Genomic DNA, 25,172 nt, shown 5'->3' on the forward strand with positions numbered 1-25,172 from the left:
ATGTGGTCTTTGATGTAACATGACTTTGATTTTCTGATGTTGTAGGAGAAAGTTAAAGCAGTGTTTGACAACTTAATTCAACTGGAACATCTGAACATTGTAAAGTTTCACAAATACTGGGCTGATGTGAAGGAGAATAAGGCCAGGGTAAGTAAAGCAAGCAGTCTGTTGGGTTTTCTTGCTGTATATCCTGTGGGTAATTAGTGAGGCAGAAGGTAATATTTCCTATTGTCCCACAGGTGATCTTCATCACTGAATATATGTCCTCAGGGAGCTTGAAACAGTTCCTGAAGAAGACAAAGAAAAACCACAAAACTATGAATGAAAAGGTAACTCTTTTTTCCTATGTGCCTATTTTCACTTGGTGTCTTCGGCCTCTAGGAAGGTCTCTCAGCAGAGGATCCTAATGAGAAGAAAAGCTGGTGATAATGTCTGAAATTTTTTCTTGTTACTGTAAGCCAGTTTAGTTGCAGGTTTTCTAAGATACCTGATCTGTATTGCTTTCTTTGTTTCCTGTAGTTCTGCAGCTTCATATGTATATTGTGATAGCTTCTCCTGTTCTGCGTATGCATGCAGGAAAGAGGGAAGGGTTCTATGCATGAGAGGAGTTAGAAGGGAGGAGGCATGATTTGTAACTCCTGTCAAAAATGTAAAAGCTAAACAGAGCACAAGAATACTGATTCATAAAGTTTTTACTTCTTGCACACCTTTACTGGATATAAGCTAAGATACCACTGATTGGAGGGTATATTCCTTCATTTGAATGAGCTTTGAATCACATAAGTATGGATTAGTTCCCCTTCCTTGAATGATTTTTATCCTTTTTGTGCCTGTGTTTATAGGCCTGGAAGCGATGGTGTACCCAGATCCTCTCTGCTCTCAGGTACGTAAGTTACTGATCTTGAGATCTAGCCATTTGTTTAAGCATAGCATTTCTTGTGCTAGAATAGTAAAAGTAGTCTATATACATGCTGCTAAATGTTAGCAAACTTCATGGAATAGAGCTTGGAGAGCACTTTCAATCATCCAGCCTGAATCTTATCCCAGTTGTAGTCTGTAGAGTGTCAGCTGCACTTTATACAACAATTCCAGACTCTTCAGTTAGATAATACTGAAGCTTCTACAATGAAGAAACTGGTGCAGTAGGGTTTGGATCCCAATGGTTGTGACCAGTATGATAGTGACTGTACAAGATAAGCATCAGGGAGCCTTCCCATGTATGCAGATGCAGCTTTATAACCTGGCTCTAACCACGGCCAAGAGAATGTTGCAAAGAAGTCTCAAAGAAATCAATTCCATATGACTGGAGCACGGAAAAGTTTCTTAATCTTGGTAGGCTGCAGCTGTGTAGCATGTGATGTATTCATAATCATTGTGGTGTGATATTAATAGGAGTATATATGAATCTGTACATTTCTTGATGATGCATATCATCTGCAGCCTTCCTAGCACAATCTGGTTGAACAGAATCTGGAGTTCTTTTGTTTTTGTCTTAAAGACACTTCCCTACCTGAGCCAGAGATGGTGTGGCTAATAACAGCCTTGGAAAAACAATAACCCGGATGTCAGAGCAAGGCTTGCACTCCATAGAGAAAATTCTGTTGCCATTTAGCCAAGTATAGCTGCTGAGGGATATCTGGTGTTCTAACAAGCTTTTGAGAGCTGACGGTCTTTATCTGTGCTGGCTGCTAAAATAAAACAAGGCAGAGTGAAATGCAAAACTAACCTCAAACTGTACCTGGGGCCCCAGCACTGAGAAGTTTTAATTGTGCATGCTAGAAAACATGACCGATCGTGTTTGTGCACCACTGAACACCGTTTTTGATATCCTATGATTAGGGACAGAATAAGGTTCTGTTCTTTTGGTATTTTAATACCTGTTATAATAATAAATAAATTTAATAATAAAAAATAACCTGTTTAACTCCCATCTAGCAGTATTGAGGTGTATGATGCAGATCTGGTACCCCGGGTTTTGTAAGAACTGGTCAGAATGGTCAGAAGAAGCTTTCTTTACTTTCCTTCTGCCAATTCTGGAGGTTGTTAGTAAGAGACAATTGCTTAATTTTAATTATTCTATACTAGGCTAGAGGTTGATGTACAGTCACTGACTTTGTACCTCCCTGCTATTGTAAATCCCTGGCATGCACCCTTTGCCCTCTTGTTCTCTTCTCATGATGATGTTCTGATGTATCTCAGGGAAGGGATGAAGGGAGGGATTCCTGCTTCAGCCTGGGGTAGTCCCCTGACCAGTGCTCTGTTCTGAATCTCTAGCTACCTCCACTCCTGTGATCCCCCAATCATCCATGGCAATCTGACCTGCGATACCATCTTTATTCAGCACAACGGATTGATCAAAATTGGGTCAGGTAAGGCTTACTGGAGGTGTCCCTTCCTCTTTGAGGCAAACTGCTAAACTAGAACAGGACATCTAATCCATTTGAGGCTATCTGGCATAATAGGCATGTATGTATATGCTCCTCCACCTCTGCGTCATTTGGGCCAGAGATTGGCAATAGAATACACTCCTGGACTGCCTTTAGGCACAGGAAAGACTGTTACTGAATGCTGTTTTCCATGTCAACCCATACCTTTTTGATCTCAAAGGAACTTCCAAGTTTTGCATGCACGTTATCCTTCTTATCCTTGGATTCATATATGCTCTGCCCTTTTTTTATTTTGTTACCTCCCCTCCCTCCCCCCAGTGTTAATACACATGGAGTTTGCCTGTCAGTGTTGTGAAGCTTTGAGAGCTGTCTGGAGAGCTGCGTCCACTGAGGTCACATGAATGTTTCTTTTACCAAAAAGTGTATGAAGGTTATAGACTCTAGTCTTGGCATTTCATCTAGCATCATTCACTTTAGCTTGGACTTCAGGATGCTAGCTTGTGTTGTGCCTGTTTAGCAAAGACATGCCCTGTCGGGCAGCTGCTCGTGCTGAAATGCTTTATTTCAGAAGTAGGAAGTATTTTTCTCTAGAGATGCAGTGCCTCCTTGCTTAGTCTGTTTTTATTTCTTTTTCCTCATCTGTTGCTCTTATATCTTTAGGAATGTTTGCAGTTCTGGATGCATTCTCTGGTACCTTGATGTACCCTTTCAAATGACAGCTGCCAGTTGTCCAGCTCTACTGCAAGTATCCTCAAAGCTGAGGACTGTGCACTGGCCATCCTGTAGGATTCCATCTGTGTGAATTCTTGGTTTTAATGTAGATAGTGTACAGGAAAGAATGCTCTGCTTCACCTGTCATTTAAAAGTAGTTTCTCTTCATAAACTGCACAACTCTGTAGTTTTTCTTTCAATCAAAGGACGCTTACTCTGTCTTGTTCCGGATTTGGGGTCTTTGTTCTCTATAACAACCTTCTGATATATGCTTGTATCCGGGGAGTGTGGGTCGTGGCAGAAGGATTAATCATCCGCCTGTAAACTTGATGACATCTTGTTCTTCATGCAGGCTGATGATATCACAGGGTTCACTTGATCAGTTTTTTTCTGAAGTTGTCCAGGTGGGGGGGGGGGGTTCAGGAGTTGCACATATCTGATACCTGTCCGCTGGTAAACATAGCTGGCTCCCTGGCATCCAATTCAGGTCGTTTATGGCAAGTCTGTTGTAGGCTTTACTCAAGAAGTACGTAAGAGATTCTTCCCTTTCTAGTTGAGTTTAAAAGTATTATACAGCTGGAATCTTTCTGACTGATAGCCAACGCTTTATAAAAGTAAACCACTTCAAGCTGGTATCTAGGGCTGTGGCTTTTTACCAGAGAGTAGTTCTGCAGATCAGCAAACATGGCATTCTCATGAGCATTTAGACTCTCAGTGGTGCCGTTAAGAGACTGTCTAGAAAGGTGGTTCATTGAGCACGGATCACAGATAGTTGCCTCAGCAGTTACATGTTTGCCTACTCCCTCTGATCTCATAGATCTTTGCTTCTAGTAGGCATGGTGGAAGGAACAGAGGCAATTGGACTGATGTGCCTCTTTCAAGGAGTAGTAGGTGTCTGTACATTTTAACAGCTGTATCCTCAGCGAGACTATTTGGTAGCCCTGAGGAAGGGAAATTCTAGGTGTGTGACTGTGCAGGAGCAGTGCTCAATTCCAGTTGCTCTTTTACTCCTGTTGTGAGTTAAACCCTGTGGGCAGCTGAGCCCCATGCAGCCGTTCACTTGCTCACCCTAAGTGGGATGCAGAAGAGAATTGGAAGGGTGAAATTGAGAAAACTCATTGGTTGAGATAAACAGTTTAAATAAAGCAAAAGCTGCACACATCAGCAAAGCAAAATAAGGAATTTACTTACTATCTGTTGGCAGGCAGATGTTTAGCTGTTTGCAGGAAAGCAAGGCTTCATCACACGTAACAGTTGCTTGGGAAGACAAATGCTGTAGATCTGGACATCCCGCTACTCCTCTTTCTCCCCCTAGCTTTTATTGCTCAGAATGGTGTCATAGGATATGGAATATCCCTTTTGTCAGCTGGGTCAGCTGTCCCAGCTGTGCCCACCCCAACTTCTTATGTACCCCCAGTCTACTCACTGGTGGGGTAGTGTGAGGAACAGAAAATGCCTTTTTACTATAGAATCATAGAATCATAGAATCATAGAATATCCTGAGTTGGAAGGGACCCTTAAGGATCATCAAGTCCAACTCTCGACACCGCACGGGTCTACCCAAAAGTTCAGACCATGTGCCTAAACAGCACTATGTTAGTGCTGTTCAGCAATAGCTAGAACACTGGTGTGTTATCAACTCTGGTTTGGTCACAAATCAAAACCATAGCACTGCAGAAATTTTTATGATGAAAATTAACTCTGTCCCAGCCCAAACTGGTACAACTCCACAGTTGTGGACTGACTTGCACTACTTGTGTTCAGGAGTGAAGTGATTTATCTAGGAGATTCTTATCCTTTCTGATTTTTTTTTTTTTTTTTAAAAAAAGAAGCGAGCACAAGTGGACTTTTGATCAGAAAAAGAATCCTCAAAACATAACATCTGTGATTCCAGCACAGGCTGTAATTATAGTTGCCAATATTGCAGAATGCATTCTTATTCCTGTATTACCCACCCAGCTAGGCAAGTCAAAACTGTTCAACTGTGTCATCAGATTCTTGCAATTCTCTAGCACTGCTGACTGTGCAGTAGCCAGACAGGCTGTTTTCATGCTCAGGTCTTAGAGAGTTGCTTTGAGATCAGTAACAACGTTAGGCCCATATTTATTGCTTCATGTAATTACTTCTCAGAGCTGGCTGATACTCGAACAATTTCCTGTGTGTATTTAAAAAGTGGGGGAATCATTCTCATGGATTTAAGGGTAACAATGATTCAGTACATCATGATCTTCACTTTAATATCGTCTCCCTTCTTAGCACTGTTCAGCACTGTGTTCTTCGAAAACTTTCCTTCCCTCTGCTTTAAGCAAGACAGTATACTTGCTGAATTTGGGTCAGAAATCTGGTGAAAGGAAGCTGCTAGCGTATCCCACAAAATATTCTTCCTTCTGCTAGGTGAAGAGGTACTAGAAGAGTAGTGTCTGTTAGTTGTGTTGCATTAGAAATGGCTTGTACTTATTTGTTCCTGTAGCACCTCTTTAGGTGCTAGAGCAGCCCTTTTGCTTGCCACTTCTTGCTGGTACTTTAGGTTGCAGAAGCACATGTACTAGCAGGACTGACCACTATGTGTTTCTTGTTCTGCATGCAATTCTGTATTAGCCATTTTTCTAGGGCCATTTGTGTGTTGCAAAACGATTAATTTAGTAGTAAGGTGTTGCTATTCCATTGAGTTTTGGGGACAGGACTGAAATCTTTATATGGTGGGGGTCATCTGTGGAAGAAAAAGGGAGTGGGAAAGAGGAGGGATGTCTCATACTGCTTAACAATACAAAAGCCCATCCATTTGTTTGTTAACTTTTTTTTTTTTTAATTATTATTATTTATTTATTTATTAGTGGCCTGAAGTGCAGGGCTAGTAGATTTGAGGAGAAAGTGTCAAATGAGCAGGGTGCCTTGGAGAACTTCTGGTGAGGATAGGGAAGACTTAAAACTCTTAGACTTGCACTGGTGTTCTTGGAGATAGGAATGCTTTCTGGAGTTGCAATCAGATGAAAATATTCCATGTGAGAGATGTGTTGTTTTCTATGTACCCTTCCACAAGATCTACATGCAAGACCATATTGCATCTGTGCATATCCGCATTGTCTAGCAGTTAGACTTGTGAAAGGAGCATGTTGCAAGATGATTTGTTGTGGCAGGTCAAAGGCATTCTGAGTGCAAAGGAACAACAATGTGTTTAGGTGGGATGTTTGCTGCTATTTGCTATGTTTAGCCAATGTTGGGCAATGTTTCTTATAATTATTGTTGGGAGTTTAAGAATCAGTAACAGGTGGAAAGAGGTGTGATGGGTTTTAATTAAAAGTCCTTTTAAGCAATTCTTGGAGTACTTCAACAGAACTGAGACTGCAAACTGGAGAGTTTTGTAATGGCTTCTTGTTTCCCTGAGACGTGGACATGAGGCACGTGCATGCCATGTTAGCATGTGCAGAATGAGATTTCCAGTAGAACACGGGGAAGTTTTGTGGTTTTGTGTTATGCTAGTGTATTTCCAAATAGTGCCCCCAGGTATTTGGCTGGTGCAAATACTTTCCTGTCTTCAGCCTACCTGACCTAGGATTCACTACATGTACATATTTAATTGCAGTCACTCCACAGCCTCCCTTCAGTTCCAGTCCAAGGTGCCAGGAGACTGGGTTTTACTTGGTATTAACTCTGCTATTAAATTATGTGGTCAGGTATGTAAGTATAGGTTCAGCTGCAAAGATCTGTGCAGAGGAGAAGCTGATAGTGTTAGAGAGAGGTAGATGTCTGCTGAAAGAGGTTCTGAGGGACTGTGAATCACTCAAAGAAACAGTAGAACTTCCAATTTCTTTGCCTTACTCAACTCTAATTTTCTACTTGATCAGAGGTGTCTTCTCCCTTGCCTGGTCTGGGTCTCAATTTGAAACGCTAACATTCCTTAGTTAAATTTATTTTAAAAGATGGCTGGTGGCTGGGCCAGATTCTCAGTCTTGTCTGTGTTTTGCAATGATTCTGACCTAGCTGTCTGTATGAATGTTACGTGCTTGCTGTTTCATCAACTCATTGACTTCTATCTTGTTTTACTTCCCGCTTACGGGCTGCTCTGTTACCAACAGTCTTTCATAGGATATTTGCTAATGGTGAGCAAACTTCTCCGCTCCTGTGATGTGACTACCACTATATATGTAATGTACATTATTTTTTTTGTGTGTGTGTATATATATATATATATATATACATATTTATATGTATGTGTGTATATATATGTATATATATATATTTGTAATACACATGCGTGCATACACACACACACACAATTTATTTTTACAGTGTTCCCTTGCTATAAGGCTGGTATGTAAAACTGTTCAGCCTAGGTGTATCCTGCTTTGAGACCTTTTGTTCTGTGCTGGAATGAAAGCCATTCTTCTCATCCAAAGCCTTACAGAGAGGGAGCACTGCCCTTTGTGAAGCCCCCTGGTTGTTAGTTCTCTTCCTCTCCTTGTTCTTAGAGTGTGCTAGTCAATGGACCCTAGTGCATGCTGGCTACTGCATGTCAAGCCAATCAGATGCTTTCTTCTGATCTCTTCCCAGTTGAACTTGTCATGAACATTAGGCTCTTTCCTGCTACAACTTTGCTAGGCTTGGCTGAGCACCAAACCTGGACTAGACTTTGCTTTGTGCTTGGACATTTAATTGCTTGCTTGTAGTTTTAACTTCTTAGATGATTTGTTTTTAAGATGAATGTTTCAGTGAAATACATCTGGCTTCTGATGGCCAGAGAGATCTCCCACCCAAATGAGCCCCTGATTGCAATGTGAGATTGACTACTTATGGCTCCCCAAACAAAACTCTTTTTTGGGGGGAAACTTGGGCATATGAGGAGGGTGTTGGGCTTATCTTTGTTGGGCTGTGGAGGCTAGAGAAGGATTTGAGTACTGCAATTTTTAATTCTGTTAAATACAACTCTGCATTTAATTAAAAAAAAAAAGGCGTTATGGTTGTTCTCAATAGTTAGAGCTTTTTTCTACTGAAGGTTTGGGTGCCTACCAACTGTCAGTTGGCAGTGCTGAAAGGGGGAAGGACCTGTCAAAAATGGCCTTTCTGCCTTCTTAGTGTTTGCAGGAGGAAGATGTGGTGCGTTGCTCTGCATTATCAGAAGAGTAGATGCTCTCAGAAAATGAAATTTGCAATTTTAAACAGTTGAGGGGGAAGTTAATGTAACCTGGGCCTGGAGCCTTCAGAGAGCAGACTTCTTTGAGGATCAATTGCTTACCAGCGTTGTCAGCTAGGCAAATCGGTCTGTGGCAGTTTTATGCTATGCAGCAGGCCACCTTGGTGAGGTGAGGTGGCACACAAGCAGTAGACTGATTCTGGAACACACCCAAAGAGTGAGAATGTGGTTGAGCCAGAACTTCAGCATGGGTTCAACCATGCAGATGGCAACGTGGCATAAAACTGCCAAGCAGTTTCTCTAAAACAAGTCACCACCATGAGCAGGGCAAAATACCCTCATGCTAGCAAGGTAAGGAAAGACCCTCATTCAGTGATCTTCAGGTGTAAGGAAATGGTGTGGTATCTCATTTGTGCTGAAACAGCATCAGATAACTTACAGAGCTTTCTTGTCTGGTTTCTCAAGATTTAGTTTTAACTGTATTATACTATCATTATGTACTGTTCATATGAAAGCTGGAGATTGCTTAATCCTTGGATTTTGAACAGTGATTTGGGTTTGAAAACACTCCTAAATATAGGGTATAGGGTTGCTGTTTCTCTTGAGCATTGAATTAATGAGGTTGAGTGTGATATGTTTTCATAAATAAGATAATTTTAGCCATTACTTTAATCTTTTGGATTTTGTTACCTGATGTTTAAAGACTTGTTATTCACATCCTTAACAGATACCTGAGGTACTTAGGAGGCTATGCAGAAATCAAATAGAGTTTAGTTGGATATCTTGGATCTGACTTTTTTTTTTTTTTGAACTAAAACAGGCATGATTTAAAGAAGAGTAGACACAGGAAAATCTATAATAAGAATCAGCAGGAATTTTTTCACCAATGACTGCATCCTCTTAGGAAGATTTAACTTGACTTTATGTAGTGCTAGCTTCTAGCCATGCAGCTTTATGTGTAGGGTCAAGCTCATCCTCTACCAAGCCAAACATTTCCAATTACGTAGAAACTTAGCTAAACTAAGCTGGACTTTCATAAGTAGGGGAAAAGGTTTGTCTCTGATTACATGTACTTCTGGGGATGAGATCTGGGATATAAATAGTTTTGAATTAATTTTTTTATTACCCAGAAGGTTCAGAGTGGTATGCGGTTTACATTATTATTTTTTTAAAGGCTTTGTCTTACATTGATCTCATCAATGTGTATAATACCTGGAGGGAGGATGCAGAAAGCATGAGTGGAACTCAGTGGCAGAAGAGGCACTGGGCACAAAAGAGAACACAGCATGTTCCCTCTGAACATCAGGAAGCACTTCTTTGATGTGCAGGTGGCAGAGCCACTGGCACAGACTGCCCAGAGAAGTTGCGGAGTCTTCTTGGAGGTATTCTGCCTGGGCAAGGTCCTGGACACCCTGCTCTGTGTGGCCCTGCTTGAGCAGGGGATTGGATCAAATGATCTTCAGAGGTCCCTCCCAACCTCAAACAATCCATGATTCTATGATTTTATATTAATTTCTGTGAAGAAGGATACCTCTCTCAAAATACGTGAACTTGTGTATGGTGGGGACTCTTTCTTGTGTGTACCACTGTTTTTACTTCAGCAGTAATTTCTCTGAAGTAATAGTACGGGACATCTTTCAGGCAGAGATGGTTACTCTATTCAGAACCATAGATATGATAAGAATGAATGTAGATGTGGGCAGTTGTGGGGCTGTTCTGTGGTACTGGTAACTATATGTAGTGAACTTTTCATGTACTAAATATCTTCGCCCCTTCATCTCAGTAGATATTCAGCTGTTCTAAAAAACAAACCCCTCCTGCTTCTGGTGATTTAGTGTAGCAAAAAAGTTTGTAAACACTCCTTACAATCCCTGATGTAGATCTGCAAGGGCTATAAGATGCTTGTATTCTGTGATCAACTTAAATTTGTCACTGCTTTTCTTATTAGATTCAATAGCTGTATGCTGCTTTTTATTTTCAATATCTTCCCAGTTGCTTATTTTCTAGGTTGTGCCCTCCCTAATAAGTGCATTTGTCATCTTGCTGTTCCACTGAAGTGAACTGTGAAGTATCCTGTTATTGTGCAGTCTCGTAATACCTATCCTGGCCCTCTGGCTATTGCTATATAGTTGCAAACAGATGGTCTTGCATTCAGTTGAACATTTTGGGTCCCTGTGATGCTGGTGCAGTGCAGTAAAAGTAAGGTGGCTAATCATCCCCTGTTGTTGGATTGCATAGCAAGCTTCTCTGACTAATCTTAAAGGTTAGTTGTTGACCCTTCTGGACGTCAACTTGTTTTCCTCTGCTGTCTAAGCCTGTGAAAAATCTGGAGTATATAGTGTAGTTGAGCACTTTACTGTAAGAGTGGAATAATATATTCCTGCTTCAAGGAATGCTTAGGCATTTCCAAGAGACAGTTGAGTGGGTCAGTGGCTACTTCAACCCTTGAATTTTTTGAGAGGAAAGGAAAGTCTAGTGAGCAGATTCTTTCCTATTTGCAAGGAGGAAGTGGTGAATGCAAAACAAAGGTGAGTGAATTGCATGCATGACAAGAAGAAAATGTCTTCTGCAGTATGAAGTGTTTGCAAAGGCAAGTCACTGTAAGATTGAGCATCTCTGCTAAAACTTGCTGTTGGTGACAGCTGGGAAATAATAGCACCGAGTGAGTTCTTGGCTGACACTCCTAATGACTCTCTTTCTGATGAGTTGTCTATTTACCCTGGTGACCTCTTTGCATTAGCATGTCCTTGAGGGTTTGAGAAGTCGAGCAAGCTCTGTGTTCCTATAGCAATGTTTCTTCTTCTTTATGCTTATTCTTGTTGGATTGAGCTCAGCTTGCCAAAGGCAAGTTGCTTGTCCTACTTTCTACTGCACTTCATGTCTCTTCTAATCATCTGCCCTGCACAGACACCATATTTGGCTGAATCCTTCTCTTAAAATCCATTTTTGCTTCACTAATTCCCTACCAGACTGATCACTTGTGTGGTACTTGTATTCTGCCCTTTGCTGTCTTCCCCTTCTCTGTGGCCGAGAAAGGCATGCTTGTTGTTAATGTTATGATCTGACTTTCCTTTTTGAACTTTATTGTTTGTCTTCCTTAACATAATTGTCCCTAGCCTTCGTGTATCTGATTCTTCACAGAATTAAAGAGTCATTGCTGTATATAGTAATGTCTGGCAGGTAGAAACAATGTGGAAATCAGTCAGGAGAGCTTGTATCAAAGGTACCCTAACGTGTATATTCTTACTTTTTATAATTATGAATCTTGTTTTAAACTGTCTGCTCAGCTGGAGCTCCTCTCAAGCCTGCACCTTTGCTAAGTGATTTATGTACCAAGCTGATAGACATACAATTACAACTAGACTAGATCAAATCAAAGTTTGTTGGTCCAGCTTCCAAAATCACAGTGCATAGCAGCACTTAAAGAACAGCTGGTCCTTTAACGTGATTGTGTGAGTTGTTCCGGGTTGACTTCCTGGTGGGTTGTTGCTGTCACAGTGATGAATGAAACAGATGCAATTGTGACAATCCCATCTCTGCTTATTTTAAGGCATGCTGTGAAGAATCTGGTAGTCTTATGCCATTGTTCTGCTACTGCATTGTTTCAGCTTTGCAATAAGAGTGCAAGGTGGTGCATGTGCCTTTCAGCCAAGTCACACAAGAGTTGTGATATAAACTGCTACGACAGGAAAAAGGCAGTGTGGCTAATCAAACCCTGCTCCAGAGCAAGTCTCTCCAACAGTGATAGAAAAACATATTGAGGACTTCTGGTGCAGCTCTGCAAGTTTGGAGGCACAGTGGATAAAACATCAGAGGGGAAAGGTACCTGGATAACCTCCAACAGCAAATTTAGAGCTACTTTTCTGTGTGTCTAAGTTAAAAGTTCTCACATACAGTGTAGACACAGCTTTTTCCAGAAATGCTGGTGCCATTGCAGAATGTCCATATGTCCCTGATGCAGACAGTCATCAAATGAGGTGTAGACAGCAATTATTTTTTATTTTATTTTTCTTAATTTCCAAACATTACTATATTGGGCTGTGGAACCGGGTTCCCAGGAATGCCTCTTCTATTGTGGTGCTTAGGGACATGGCTTAGCAGTGGACTTGTAGTGTTAGGTGGGTGGTTGGACTTGATGATCTTGAAGGTCTCTTCCAATCTAAGTGATTCTATGATTATCAATACAGGTTGTACTAGGATTTTGTTGAAACTTGCTTTTGTAGTATGGGAGTGCCTATGTTACATCACTGGCTAAGGTTTCTGTTAATGCCTTTTTGTGACTGATTCCTGCCTCTTCCTTGTTCTTAAATAGGGTCCAGGAGCAAAGGACAGAATGGCTGGATAGTGAACTGGCTCTTTCCATCTAGGCAAGACATATTGGAAAATGAACTTAATCAAAACATTGTTTGCAATGTTTTGCAATAAATGGCTTTATACTGCTCTGTTTTTGGCAGAAAACTGTTGTCTGGGGTCGTATTGCCCCAGATTTCCTTTCTGAGAACTTTGGTCCAACGCTTGATGGCTTATCTGCTTGAGGGTGGGAAGGCTTTGCAAAGGGACCTCTATAGGCTAGCTCAACGGGCCATATCCAATTGCGTGACATTTAACAAAGATAAATGCCGGGTCCTGCACTTGTGCTATAACAACCCCATGCAGTGGTATAAGCTTGAGGAAGAGTGGCTGGAAAGTTTTCCCAGCAGAAAAGGATCTGGGGTGGTGGTTGACTGCTGGCTAAACAAGAGCCAGCAGTATGTGCAGGTGGCCAAGAAGGCCAGTGGTATCCTTGCTTGTATCAGAAATAGTGTGGCCAGCAGGACTAAGGAAGTGAAAGTCCCCTGTACTTGGCACTGGTGAGACTGCACCTCAAATACTGTGTTTAGTTTTGGGCCCCTCACTAAAGAAGGTAGTTGAGCACATTGAGGTGCTTGGCTGAGCACAGAGAAGAGCAATAAAGCTGGTGAAGGGACTGGAAAACAGGACTTAGGAGGAGCAGCTGAGGGACCTGAGGTGGTTTAGTTTGGAGAAGAGGGGGCTGAGGGGACACCTCACCATTCTCTACAGCTACCTGAAGGAGGTGACGGTGAGGGTGGTGTTGGTCTCCTTTTCTCAGGCAACAAGTGGTAAGATGTGAGGAAACAGTCTCAGCTTGTGCCAGGAGAGGTTTAGATTGGTTATCAGGAAGAATTTCTTCACAGAAAGGGTGGTCAAGCATTGGCACAGGCTGCTCAGGGTAGTGATGGAGTCCTCATCCCTGGAGGTACGTAAGAGATGTGGATGTGGCACTGCGGGGTGTGGCTTAGTGAGGGGACTCAGTAGATCAGGTTGGTGGTTGGACTTGGTTGGCAAGACTCTCAAGAACACCTAAATGATCCTGTGATTCTCTGTGCTGAATTCCGGCAACATTGCCACTGTTGACATAGCGTGTCGCTCTTAGGGTAGGCCTTGATGTCTGTCCTTTCTTAGGTGGTCTGGCTTCGACCAGACACCAGTGCTGCCCTGGCAGCAGCTCAGCAACATGCAAGATCTTAGTGTTGGTTGCTAGACTTCTCTTACTGTATAGCAATTGGTTACTTAAGACAGATACTGCCCTTAACTGAATCGACAAAAGCAAGTTAACAAGTCTTTTCCATTTTGGATGTTTGAGAACCTGTTTAGAAGGCCTGATAGAATAACCTCTTATGCTAGACAAAACTTGGATGATGTGCACTATATGCAGCATAAGGTACAGGCTCGAGAGGCATGATGACAGGGTAGAAGTTGAAAAAGGAGTGTCCCACTGAGGTGTGTGTGTGGGGGGTGCTGGTGTTCCACAGTCACTGATCTCATTAATGTTGAGGCTGTTAAAAGAAATAAGGGGAACGTGTGATGTTGAGGTAGGTCAGGACATCTTCCAGAAACACAAGAATACATTGGATGACTGGACTAATTGCAGTGGCAGGTAATTTGGTAGTATAAAATACAAAGCTTCACAAAAGCCCAGAGCTCATCATTTGGGAATTGAAGAGTATCTGGCCTCCCCTGGCTGTTCAAGGGGGAAATTTGACCCCCTTACCTTTTCTTACAGTCATGTCACTGACAAGTAATGTTAAAATATGTTGGAGAAGATTCCCCAGTAGAGAGAGAATTTGTATGATTTTGCATGGTCCTGGGCAGAGGACCTCTTAGCAGTCAGTGCCATTGGGAAAATGCTGAGTGGGGTTTTAAGAGGAAGACAGAGAATTTAGCTTACTCCCCTTAATGATGTGAGGCTGAGAGGACCTGGTAGTATCTGTAAATAGATAAGCACTAGGAATGAAGTAGTCTTCTTGGACTTCCAAGACAGAGATAGCACAAGAACAAAAAGCAATGAACTCTCCATGAAGGGTTTGTTGGGGAAATTGGCCATTGGAGCAAGCTCTGTTTCCAGTGCTTGAAAGAGATATGATTCAGTATGTGCTACACAGCAAAGGTTGGATGGAGTTAAGGGAGATCCTTCTTGTCTCAGTTCGTCTCTGAGGCTGGGCGCAAGTTCAGTCTCATTCAGCATGGGGTCTTCTTTGTTGTTTGGCGTGTGCTGGGCAAGTCCACATTGTAGCAGTGCAGACCAGAACTAATTGCAATTGTCAAGGAGGTTGACTAAGTGGGAGATGGTCCTGAGTCTGTGGGACTAGGCATGTTCTAAAGTAGATGTAGAACTGCAGATGGGATGATGACTGTGTTCCATGCCTACCTCAGTGTTTCTCCCTGTCATACTTTTTGCAGTCTTTTCAAAGGTGGTTGTCTTGAGGGGCTTATCTTTTAGGACTTACCCATTCTTGTGTATCCTGCTCATTGTGCTTGTGGCTGGGAGTCATTCTCTTCCAGCAGCTCTGACTGGTTTGTAGTTGGGACCATGCAGGTGCTGGCTGCTGGAAAGCCTGTGCTGTCAGGTCTCATTTGGCAGCTTTGCTTGACTTTTGTGTTGAGTCAGTTTGGCACCAATGTCCTGTTGACATGTGGAAGAATCTTGTTAGGGAAAATTACCTGGTAGACTTGTTCTTCTCCTGGAGCCCTAAGGTGGTGACTGTAACTGCAGTGATCTTGGCATTTCTAGCTGTTCCTAGGGATTCTGTTATATTCGGGTTGCTTGTGACAAATGCTATAAATCTGATCTAAGTGTGGTGTTTTTAGGACTTGCACTTTAACAGGGAAATTCTTTCCAATTCATCTTGTCATTCAGCAGAAGCTGTGAGGTGTGGACTCCAGGGTTTTCTTAGAGAGCTAATGCTAAGTTGCCTCAGTCAATATGCAGCCAAGGAAGCAATGGCGAAATGTTCTAGGGCAAGTGACCTGAGATGAAGGGAGTGATGACGGGCCAACTGAACTGCACTGTGGTGCCCATTTGGGCAGCCAATTGGCCCTGGAGTTGCATGTATTCTGTAGGATCTAGTTGGGGATGGGCTAAGGTTTCCTGTATACTAAGCATTCATGACTTTCTTCTAGTGGCGCCAGACACAATTAATAACCATGTGAAGACATGTCGGGAGGAGCAGAAGAACCTGCACTTCTTTGCCCCAGAATATGGAGGTATGTTGTGGCAACAGCTTCAAGCCTGAGTTTTGTTGGCCTGTCTCACTAACACTTCCACGCTATTGTGCATATTGTTTTCAGCTATAGTCTCATGAGAGATGTCACATTATCAGCTTTGTTTATTTGCCTGTTTTATTGCTTCAACTCCTTTGTCTTTTGATAACAGAGGAGGGAGAGAAGGCTGTAGGATTATCATAGCCTGATACAGAGGTGGTCCTGTTGCTGAGTGCAGGGAGAGACTGATAACAGAGCATTGTTTCTGTGTTACAGAAGTTGCCAATGTTACCACTGCTGTGGACATTTATTCCTTTGGGATGTGTGCCCTGGAGGTGAGTGTGGAACACTGTGGTTATGGGACAGAGAATAAAAGCAAGGGAAGGAGATGACTCTATGGAGTTGCTGTGGGCACGGGTGGTTTTCGTAGCAGGTGCATTTCGTTCTCTGAGCCAAACGCAGTTTGCCTTGTAGGGATGCTATCAAAGTTCTCCCAAATGCTTTACTAAGCAGTAAAGAACTTGGTAATGTGTGGTTCTTTCTGGAATTTCTGGCATGTAATTTATTACTCTGGGTAGTGAATAACTGGACAGTTCTGGAGACCGACCCACCTGCTGTGGGAACAGTCACTACTACAAAATGTACTTAATATGTACAGAGGGGGGAAGAAAACTCCCCTTCTTTGGAGTATTTGTTCTCTTGTAGTATCTGGAGGAGAGGACATTACTTTGTGGCCACACCTGATACAGATTTTAGTTATTGTCAAGTGTGAGTCTGACTTACCTGGTCGTAGCAGCTTATTGGTTCACAGAATTGTAGAACTTTCTGTCCCTGCAATCAGTAGGCCCAAGACTAGCAAATACAAGTTACTATAAGTTATCTGGGGACAATTGTCAGCAAGAGCCAGCACACACAATTCTGAACCTATGCTGTACATCCCATAAGTGAAGCAAGAAAAGACCTGTGAAAACACACAACTTTTAGGAAAGTAAACTGGAGCTGAATCTTCAGACATCCTCTGGGATCTTATGCCAGCCTTTCCTGGCTGGGAACTTGTGTATGTGTTGGTTGCAGCTGGTTCTGGGTGGCATCATGTGCTTGCTTTTCTGCCTGTAATATAGAGCAATTCATACAGCTAAGAGGGACACTGTCAGATTCTGTCAGTGATCCAGCTACTGCTTCATTAGAGGTTGGTAATTATCAAAGAAGTGTAGGCCAATGGATCGTGAGATTCAAAATAGAATACTGGTTGTCTAAGGTGATGCTGGCATAGTTTTCAGGCCTCTCTGGCAATCTGTTGAGGTGCTAGAAACAAGCTATCATAATGAAGCAGTTATTCTCTCTCTGCCTCTACAAACTGTGACCTTAAATAGCACAAAAAAAAACCCTTGGCTGTTAAGATCTCACACTTGGCAGTGGTGGTCATGAGGTCTGTTCAATGTATAGTAAGCATTTCTTGGTGAAGTCTAATATGCTACTTTGTGTTTGCAGATGGCAGTACTGGAAATACAGGGTAATGGAGAGTCATCGTATGTGCCCCAGGAGGCCATTAACAGTGCCATCCAGCTGCTGGAGGACCCCTTGCAGAGGGTGAGTGAAGGAGGTTCAGCACCCATGTAGACCTCTTGGCATTGCACATCATCACCTCATGCAATTTTTATCTTTCAGGAGTTCATTCAGAAGTGTCTAGAACAGGACCCTAGCAAGCGTCCTACTGCTCGGGAGCTCCTTTTTCATCAGGCATTGTTTGAGGTGCCATCACTAAAGCTACTAGCTGCTCACTGTATCGTTGGGCATCAACGTGAGTATGGAGTCCCAGGCTGCTGCATCTTGTGTATGAAAAGCTTTACTAAGTTGTCACTGCAGCTGATATTCTGGAAAGCAAGACCTTTGTGCTGATCTTAACAGGCAGGGACCAGGGCCTTGTGAAACAGAACTGTAGTTGCTGCAGAGCCTGAAGAAATATGGTGCTCTGCCTGCTCAGAGTGGCACAGGAGTTTTTCATCACAAAGCCTGTTTTTATTGTTGTTCTTAGGGTGGAAGGGAATTGCACTTGTTCAGGTCTAACTTTGTTCTCTTTTAATAGATATGATTCCTGAAAATGCTTTAGAAGAAATGACCAAAAACCTTGACATGAGTGCAGTGTTGGCAGAAATTAATCATGCAGATAGGGAAGGAGTCAAGATGATGTGAGTACCCATTGCTGTGTTTGGAGGGGTTCTGCTCAGGTGTACGTGGAACATGCTCCATGGCACTAGGCTGGGCAATGAATGAACTGCCTGGGACTCTTGCCTTCAAGTTAGCATTGTCATTTCATCAATAACTGGTAAACAAAAGGGAGCTGTTGATGAAGTGTGCACTTTATCTAAACATGAACATGTGGTGGAGGGTAGCTGCTGAGTGGAAGAATTTAGCTGTGTGGAATATGTTCATGCAACACTGGTGTGAGATGTGACTTGTGCCCCAGACTGAGGAGAAGGAAATTAGCACACTGTAGTTGAAGCAATCTTTAGCTAAACCTGGCAGAATAGTTTGGGGAAGTGACTCAGACTCCTCACAGACTTGTTGAATGGAGTCCAATGTGTTGGAGAAATGGTTCCTCAGTGTTTGCATAACGGAGCAGCTCATTTTGATTGCGAAGAGATGCTGCTGAGGAACAGCAATGGACAAGTTGAGAGCTTGTGAGTAAAAATTAAGGATGGGGCCAATAAAGGTCACCTTGTGGTTGGGTCTACTACAGGTCGCCTAATCAAGGGGAGCCTGTTGATGAGGGCTTCTTGCTTCAACTACAAGAAATGTCACACTTGCATGCTCTCATCTTGATGGGGGACTTCAACACCCAGATGTTAGCTGAAAAAAACCTTCACAGCAGGCTGTAAGCAATCCAGGAGACTCCCAGCGTGTGTTGAGGATAACTTCCTGGTCCAGGTGTTAGACAAACCAACCAGAGAAGAAGCATTACAGGATTTGGTGCTTACCAATGCAAATGAACTCATTAAAGAGGTTAAGATTGGAGGCAGTCTAGACTGCAGTGACCACACCCTGGTTGAGTTTGTCATCTTGAGGAGTATGGGCCTGGAAAAGAGCAAAGTCAGGACCCTGAGCTTCCAAAGAGTGAACTTAAGCTATTTAAAGATAAGGTGGATGGGATCCCCTGGAACACTCTCCTCAGGGAAAAAGGAGCTGAACACAGCTGGCAACTCTTTAATGATGTTTTCCTTAGAGCACAGGAACTTTACATCCCCCTGAGTAAGAAGGAGGGCAGGGAGGGCAGAAAACTGGGATGGCTGTGCTCTAGGGAGCACAATGAGGGGCACATTGTGCTCTAGGGAGCACAGGGAGCCTGCTCTAGGGAATACTGGGACCTGCTGGTCAAACTGAGATGTGAGAAGGAAATGCACAGGCAGTGGAAGCAGGGACATGTGGCCAGGGATGAGTACAGGGAAGCTGTCCAGATGTGCAGGGATGGAATCAGGAAAGTCAAAACATGGATGGAACTGAGTGTGGCAAGGGACACACAAAAACAAACAAACAAAACAAAACAAACAAAACAAACAAACAAACTCACATAAATAAGGGATTCTCTAGGTACATTGGCCAGCAAAGAAAGGCCAAGGAGAATGTACCCCCTGCTGATAAACGGCAGAGGAGAGAACTGGTAATGAGGGACATGGAGAAGGCTGAGGTACTCAACTTCTTTGCCTCCCCCTTCACCACCAGTCAGGCCTCACACGTCTCTGTTTCCCTGAACCTGAAGATGAGGGCTTGAGGAGCCGAGTCCCTCCCACTGTAAGCAAAGAGCAGGTTGGAGACCACCTGATGAAGCTGAACGAGTACAAGTCTATGGGGCCTGATGCCATGGGTCCCAGGGTCCTGAAGGAACTGGCTGATAGAGTTGCCGAGCCTCTCTCTAGCCCGTTTGAAAAGTCCTGGCAGTCAGGTGAAGTTCCTGGTGACTGGAAAAAAGGAAACATCACTCCCACTTTTAAAAAGGGTTGAAAGGAAGACCTGGGGAACTAGAGACCGGTGAGCCTCACCTCTGTTTGCTGAATGAGGGGGGTGTCCTGGTAACAGGCGATGCTGAATGCCTTCTTTGCTATGGTCTTTGCTTCAAAGACTCCCCCCCGGGACCCCTGGACCCTGGACGGAGGAGAAGGGGTCTGGGAAGTGTAGATCTCCCCCCTCATTGATGAGGGGGTGGTTCGGGAGCGTCTCAGTGGGCTCAATGCACACAAGTCCATGGGTTCTGATGGGATGCATCCACGTGTGCTGAGGGAGCTGGCAGAGGTGATCGCCAAACCACTCTCTATCATCTTTGAAAGGTCCTGGAGAAGAGGAGAGGTGCCTGAGGACTGGAGGATAGCCAGTCCCTGGAAAGGTGTTGGAACAGCTTGTTCTGGAGGCCATCTCCAAGCATTTGGAAGAGAAGAAGGTTATGGGGAGTAGTCAGCGTGGATTCACCAAGGGGAAGTCGTGCTCGACCAAACTCATTGCCTTCTATGATGGCATCACCAGCTGGGGAGATGGGGGGTGGGAGAGCGGTGGATATCATCTACCTTGACTTTAGCAAGGCTTTTGATGCTGTCTCCCATGATATCCTGCTGGCAAAGCTGAGAAAGTGTGGGGTGGATGAGTGGGCAGTAAGCTGGGCTGAGAACTGGCTGAGCTCAGAGGGTGGTGCTTGGCGGCACAGAGTCCGACTGAAGACCTGTGACTAGCGGTGTTCCCCAGGGGTCGGTGCTGGGTCTGGTCTTGTTGAATATCTTCGTTGATCACCTTGACGAGGAAATAGTGTCTGCTCTCAGCAAGTAGTCCCAGAGACCTGGGTCTGTTCAGCCTTGAGAAGACCAAGAGGGGATCTTAATGTTTACAAATATCTTAAGTGCGGGAGACGGGGATTTGGCCAACCTCTTTTCAGTGGTTCAGGACCAGGGGCAGTGGCCACAAAATGGAGCCCAGGCAGTTCCACACCAACACACGGAAGAACTTCTTCACGGTGAGGGTGACGGAGCACTGGGACAGGCTGCCCAGGGAGGTTGTGGAGTCTCCTTCTCTGGAGATATTCAAGGCCCATCTGGATACCTACCTGGGCAGCCTGCTCTAGGGAACTGCTTTGGCAGGGGGGTTGGACCCGATGATCTCTTGAGGTCCCTTCCAACCCCTACAATTCTGTGATTCTGTGCCTGGGAAGATCATGGAACAGATCCTCCTGGAAGCAATGTTAATGCACATGCAAGACAAGAAGTGATCTGAAGCCACCACAGCGTCACCGAGGGCACATTGTGCCTGACTGGTGGCTTTCTGTGATGGAGCAACTGCATCAACTGACAAGGGCAGACTGATGGATGTCACCTACATGGACTTCTGTAAGGGCTCTGACATGGTCCCTCATGACATCCTGATCTCCAAATTGGAGAGAGATGGGTTTGATGGGTGGACCACTTAGTGGATAAGGAATTGGCTTGAAGGCTGCACCCAGAGAGTGGTGGCCAACGGCTCCATGTCCAGGTGGAGGCCGGTGATGAGTGGTGTCCCTCAGGGGTCTGTCCTGGGACTGGTACTTATTTATTATATTTAGAATCTTTTTATTTTTATTTTAAGTGTCAGAATAGAGGACAAAGAACTAATAGCCAAGGCTGTGCAAGAGGAATTCTGTATATTGGACTTCATTCTGCAGAGAATTGGTTATTTGGCATACACTTAGCTGGGATGTGCTTTTTTGTTGCACAGTATATCACAGGTGCTGGGAAAAAGTAAAATAAAGCAGAATAATGATTTGAAATGTTGGAGAGTATCTTTTCCAGATGATTTATCAGAATGCCACATAAGCTGTGCTGCTAGGAAAAAAAAAAGTATTATTTTTCTACTGTACTAGAAGATGAGATGGGAAAATAACAGGTGTATTGGAAAGGGTTGCAGAGTGGTTTGAGGAACCAAGGCAGATGTGAAGTCCAGACCAGCACTGTAGGAGCAGCAAAGCACTTGGATGATCATGGCAGAATTTAAGCAGCTTGCAGTTTCTTACTGATCTCTCAAATTCATCAAAAGCGGTTTCATAGTCTTACTTTACTGTAGTAAAGGGGAACACTGGCTGCTGCAATTCTAAATCTAAACCAATCTAAAAAGTTGTGGTCAAGTGTATGCTAAAAAGCTGAATTGACAGTAGTGATGAGGAAAATATTTTACTGGGGAAATAGTGAAATAGGAGAACCTGTGTCTCATAACTTACCAGAACCAGAAGGGTGGACTCTTCTGGTGTTACTAATTCCCTGTACTGTGCAAAAGAACAATAATGTGCTTCAGAGAGGAAAAAAAAATGTTTCTGTCTGAGTAGGCTGTGAGTTAAAGCCACAGGAAAAGATCATTGACAGCTTGATGAAAACACGCTGCTGCATAACTAGCTGAGAGCTAATATGATACCAGGATGCTAAATAACAGGAGAGAAGGTTACACTAACTGGATGAAACGTCTGAAGATATTGTGTACATCATGCATGCACAATGTGACAGCCTTTGTGCTGGAGCAGATCAGATAGCTGACTTTACCAAGTGACTAGGTAGGAATAATTGTCAACACCTCTCCAGAAAGGGACGGCAGAAAGTTGCTGGGTCAGTCCTGGGCTAGAGGCTTGTGTGTGGAGCAGGGTTAAGGACTGATAGGTTTTGTAGATTGTTGAGGATGAGAGAGGGAAAAATAGACATGCACAAAGGAAAGGGGTTGTCAGTGTTTATGATCTCTAAGCTGACAGCAGGTGAGATGTTCAGTGGAAATAAGGGCTGGGGAGTTCAAAACAAATTGATAGGAAGACTTCCTTTGGAACACTACATTAAAAAGATACCAAGGATGAATGATGAATATCGTTGAAAAGATACACAGAGAACAAAAGTCTCTAGAACTGTAGTGAGGAATATTTGGGTAGGGCCTTAAATCCTGAGGTGTAGTTTCTAGCTGCTGGTCTGGAGTGATATGGCAAGTCATACTGTGCCATCACCTCCTGCAGCGGTTCTTGCCTTAGCAGCTTAGTGCCTTTGTTTGTTTGGAGATGGGACCCAGACTTTATGGGTCTTGCAGAACAGATATCTACAAAACAAACAAACAAACAAACAAAAAACCATGCTGGGAACAGTGTTACTGGGCTAGCTTCCACAGCTCTAGCTTGGACAGCTCTCTACAAGGAGGTGATAACTGTTTTCTGTCATTAATATTGCCTCATCCTTAGCTTCTGTGAACAGTTGCTTCTGGCACAGAAAGATGTACTGGCAGAGGTGAGTACATCTTGCCTTTGACTGGCTGTACTCATTCTGCCTCCTTACACAGGTGTAGTCTAGGATATGGGGATTTGAAACTGCATCTAAAGAGACTTGAGTGTTAGATGACTTCTCACTTCAGTACTTCTTTCCCTCCAGCTTTTCACAATCTCCAGCATTGGAGCTGGACAAATTCCTGGAGGATGTAAGGTAAGAGGTGTTTTTTTTTTTTTTCTATGTTTTTTTTTTTTAAAGTGCATCTTTAATTGTGTGAGAGACTGGAGTCATTTAGGAGAGCCATAACCTCAGGCCCTGATCCTTTCTTGCAGGAATGGTATCTACCCACTTACAGCTTTTGGGATGCCACGACCCCAGCAGCCCCAGCAGGTGGTGGTGAAGTCTCCCATTGCTCCACCATCAGTGAAAACTCCAACTCCAGAGCCAGCTGAGGTAGAAACCCGCAAGGTGAGAAATGGGAACTCTGTTCTTCCCCAGGCAGGTGTGCTCTGCAGAAGCAGTAAGTCATGGTGTATCTCTGCTTCTGTTTCAGGTGGTGCTGATGCAGTGCAACATTGAATCAGTAGAGGAGGGAGTGAAACACCATGTACGTTCCCATCTTCTCACTGACCATGCTGTGTGGGGGTATAGTAAGGCAACTGTGCAGAGTATCTGGTACTAAGTATGCTGATTTGCTGCTGGTGCCTAGTGTGACCTTCTGCTACCAGAGTTGCAGTTTGTGGAGCCCAAAGTCAGATCAGATATGCTTGTAGACAACATTCCAGTCAGCTAACACTTAGAGGTTACCCTTCTGGTGCAGCCTTGAGGCACTTCCCCCAGAGGATGGTGCTGCTATCAGTGTTTTGGGAATGGCACTGGATGTGTTTTTTCTGTTAGACTCCTGTGGGGTTCTGCAGGGGGGTGATTCCTATCTCAATGTTTTTTTGGGGGGATATTCCTGGCTCTGGTGACTACTGCCAGTGACAGCCTGTAAAACTGCAGCTCCTCATAAGAACTTCTCTACCATGCAGTTAACACTGCTGCTGAAACTGGAAGACAAGTTGAATCGACACTTGAGCTGTGACCTGCAGCCCAGTAAGTACCTTTCTTCCTGTACTCCTGTGCACTGGGATCAACAGTGTAGTCTAGACCTGGGATGTAAGCCCTTCCCTGTCTTGCAGATGACAATATCCAGGAACTGGCAGCCGAACTGGTCCAGCTTGGATTCATCAGTGAGGTGAGCAGGCTTGACTTTCAGGCAGGGATGTAGCTCTGCATTGCCTTTCTCAGACTTAAATGTCCTTGTCTTCCTGGGGAGGTAGGAGAAAAAGAATATGTCCCTGCCCACATTCTGTGGCAGTCTTTGGCCAAGCTTTTGTGTTTGTGTCCACCCCTGGGCCCATGCTTCACTGTAGCTTGTTCTTCCCAGGCTGACCAGAGCAGACTTACCTGTTTACTTGAAGAGGCATTTAGCAAGTTCTACTACACCCGGAACGGAGCCCTGACGGCAGTGACTGTGTCATCTTAGCACCCCTTGACTCCCAGGCGGCCAGTGCGGCTTTGTTGCCTGTGACCGACCCCTTCTGTGTCTGTCCATCACCGTAGGGCATCAGCAAGACCCCAGCTGCAGTGCTTGGAAGCTCGTCCTGCATGTGCCGTGGCTGGGCCCAGTGACAATCCTCCCTGCCCGCCTATTAAAGGGGACTTTGTGCATCAGTATTATTTCCAGCCCTGATTTTGTTGGGATTTTGCCAGGTGGTGCCGGGGAGCCGGGTCCTGGCTTGGGGTGTTCTATAGCCCCATTCATGTGCATGGAGTTTGTTCTGTTTGAATTGTACAAAGTGTCTTTTGCACAGCACAGAAACGGTTTTTTCTTCTTTCTTTCTTTCCTTTTTTTTTTTTTTTAATTTAAAGGTAAGCAGGGGCGAGCCCTTAAGTCCTGCTCCCACTTTGTACCCCTCTGCAACTGCCTCTGGCAATAGTCACTACCCTCCTTCCTGGGCAGAGGGAGCCAGGGGTGGCCAGGTTCCCATAGCACCAGCCTGGCGCTTTGCCTGCCTCTTCTGCTCCCCTTTGGCTGCACTTTGTTTACTTGTTTTGCACAGCCTCTGTCCTGCACTTCAGCGTGCACCGTAGGTGCAAGGCTGTGGTGTATGC

The 25,172-nt window shown here is 44.0% G+C and overlaps 1 protein-coding gene across 2 annotated transcripts in view; it reads left to right on the top strand.

Moving 5' to 3' along the window:
* NRBP1 (nuclear receptor binding protein 1) overlaps window positions 1-24,903 on the top strand; it is a 39,810-nt gene extending 14,907 nt beyond the window's left edge. The window contains exons 4-19 of one of the 2 annotated variants that reach the window (XM_032184860.1): window positions 46-147; window positions 240-329; window positions 843-883; window positions 2,275-2,369; window positions 7,175-7,198; window positions 15,691-15,774; window positions 16,048-16,106; window positions 17,263-17,361; window positions 17,440-17,572; window positions 17,858-17,960; window positions 23,178-23,228; window positions 23,348-23,483; window positions 23,569-23,622; window positions 24,047-24,110; window positions 24,197-24,252; window positions 24,445-24,903. In XM_032184860.1, coding sequence (XP_032040751.1) covers window positions 46-147; window positions 240-329; window positions 843-883; window positions 2,275-2,369; window positions 7,175-7,198; window positions 15,691-15,774; window positions 16,048-16,106; window positions 17,263-17,361; window positions 17,440-17,572; window positions 17,858-17,960; window positions 23,178-23,228; window positions 23,348-23,483; window positions 23,569-23,622; window positions 24,047-24,110; window positions 24,197-24,252; window positions 24,445-24,543 — 1,290 coding nt within the window. In that variant the 3' untranslated portion in view covers window positions 24,544-24,903. The remainder of the gene's footprint in view (window positions 1-45; window positions 148-239; window positions 330-842; window positions 884-2,274; window positions 2,370-7,174; window positions 7,199-15,690; window positions 15,775-16,047; window positions 16,107-17,262; window positions 17,362-17,439; window positions 17,573-17,857; window positions 17,961-23,177; window positions 23,229-23,347; window positions 23,484-23,568; window positions 23,623-24,046; window positions 24,111-24,196; window positions 24,253-24,444) is intronic. The other variant, XM_032184861.1, reaches the window with a different exon arrangement.
* Window positions 24,904-25,172: the final 269 nt, after the last annotated feature.

This window comes from Aythya fuligula, chromosome 3, assembly GCF_009819795.1.
Source record: "Aythya fuligula isolate bAytFul2 chromosome 3, bAytFul2.pri, whole genome shotgun sequence".
Classification (NCBI taxonomy): Eukaryota; Metazoa; Chordata; class Aves; order Anseriformes; family Anatidae; genus Aythya; species Aythya fuligula.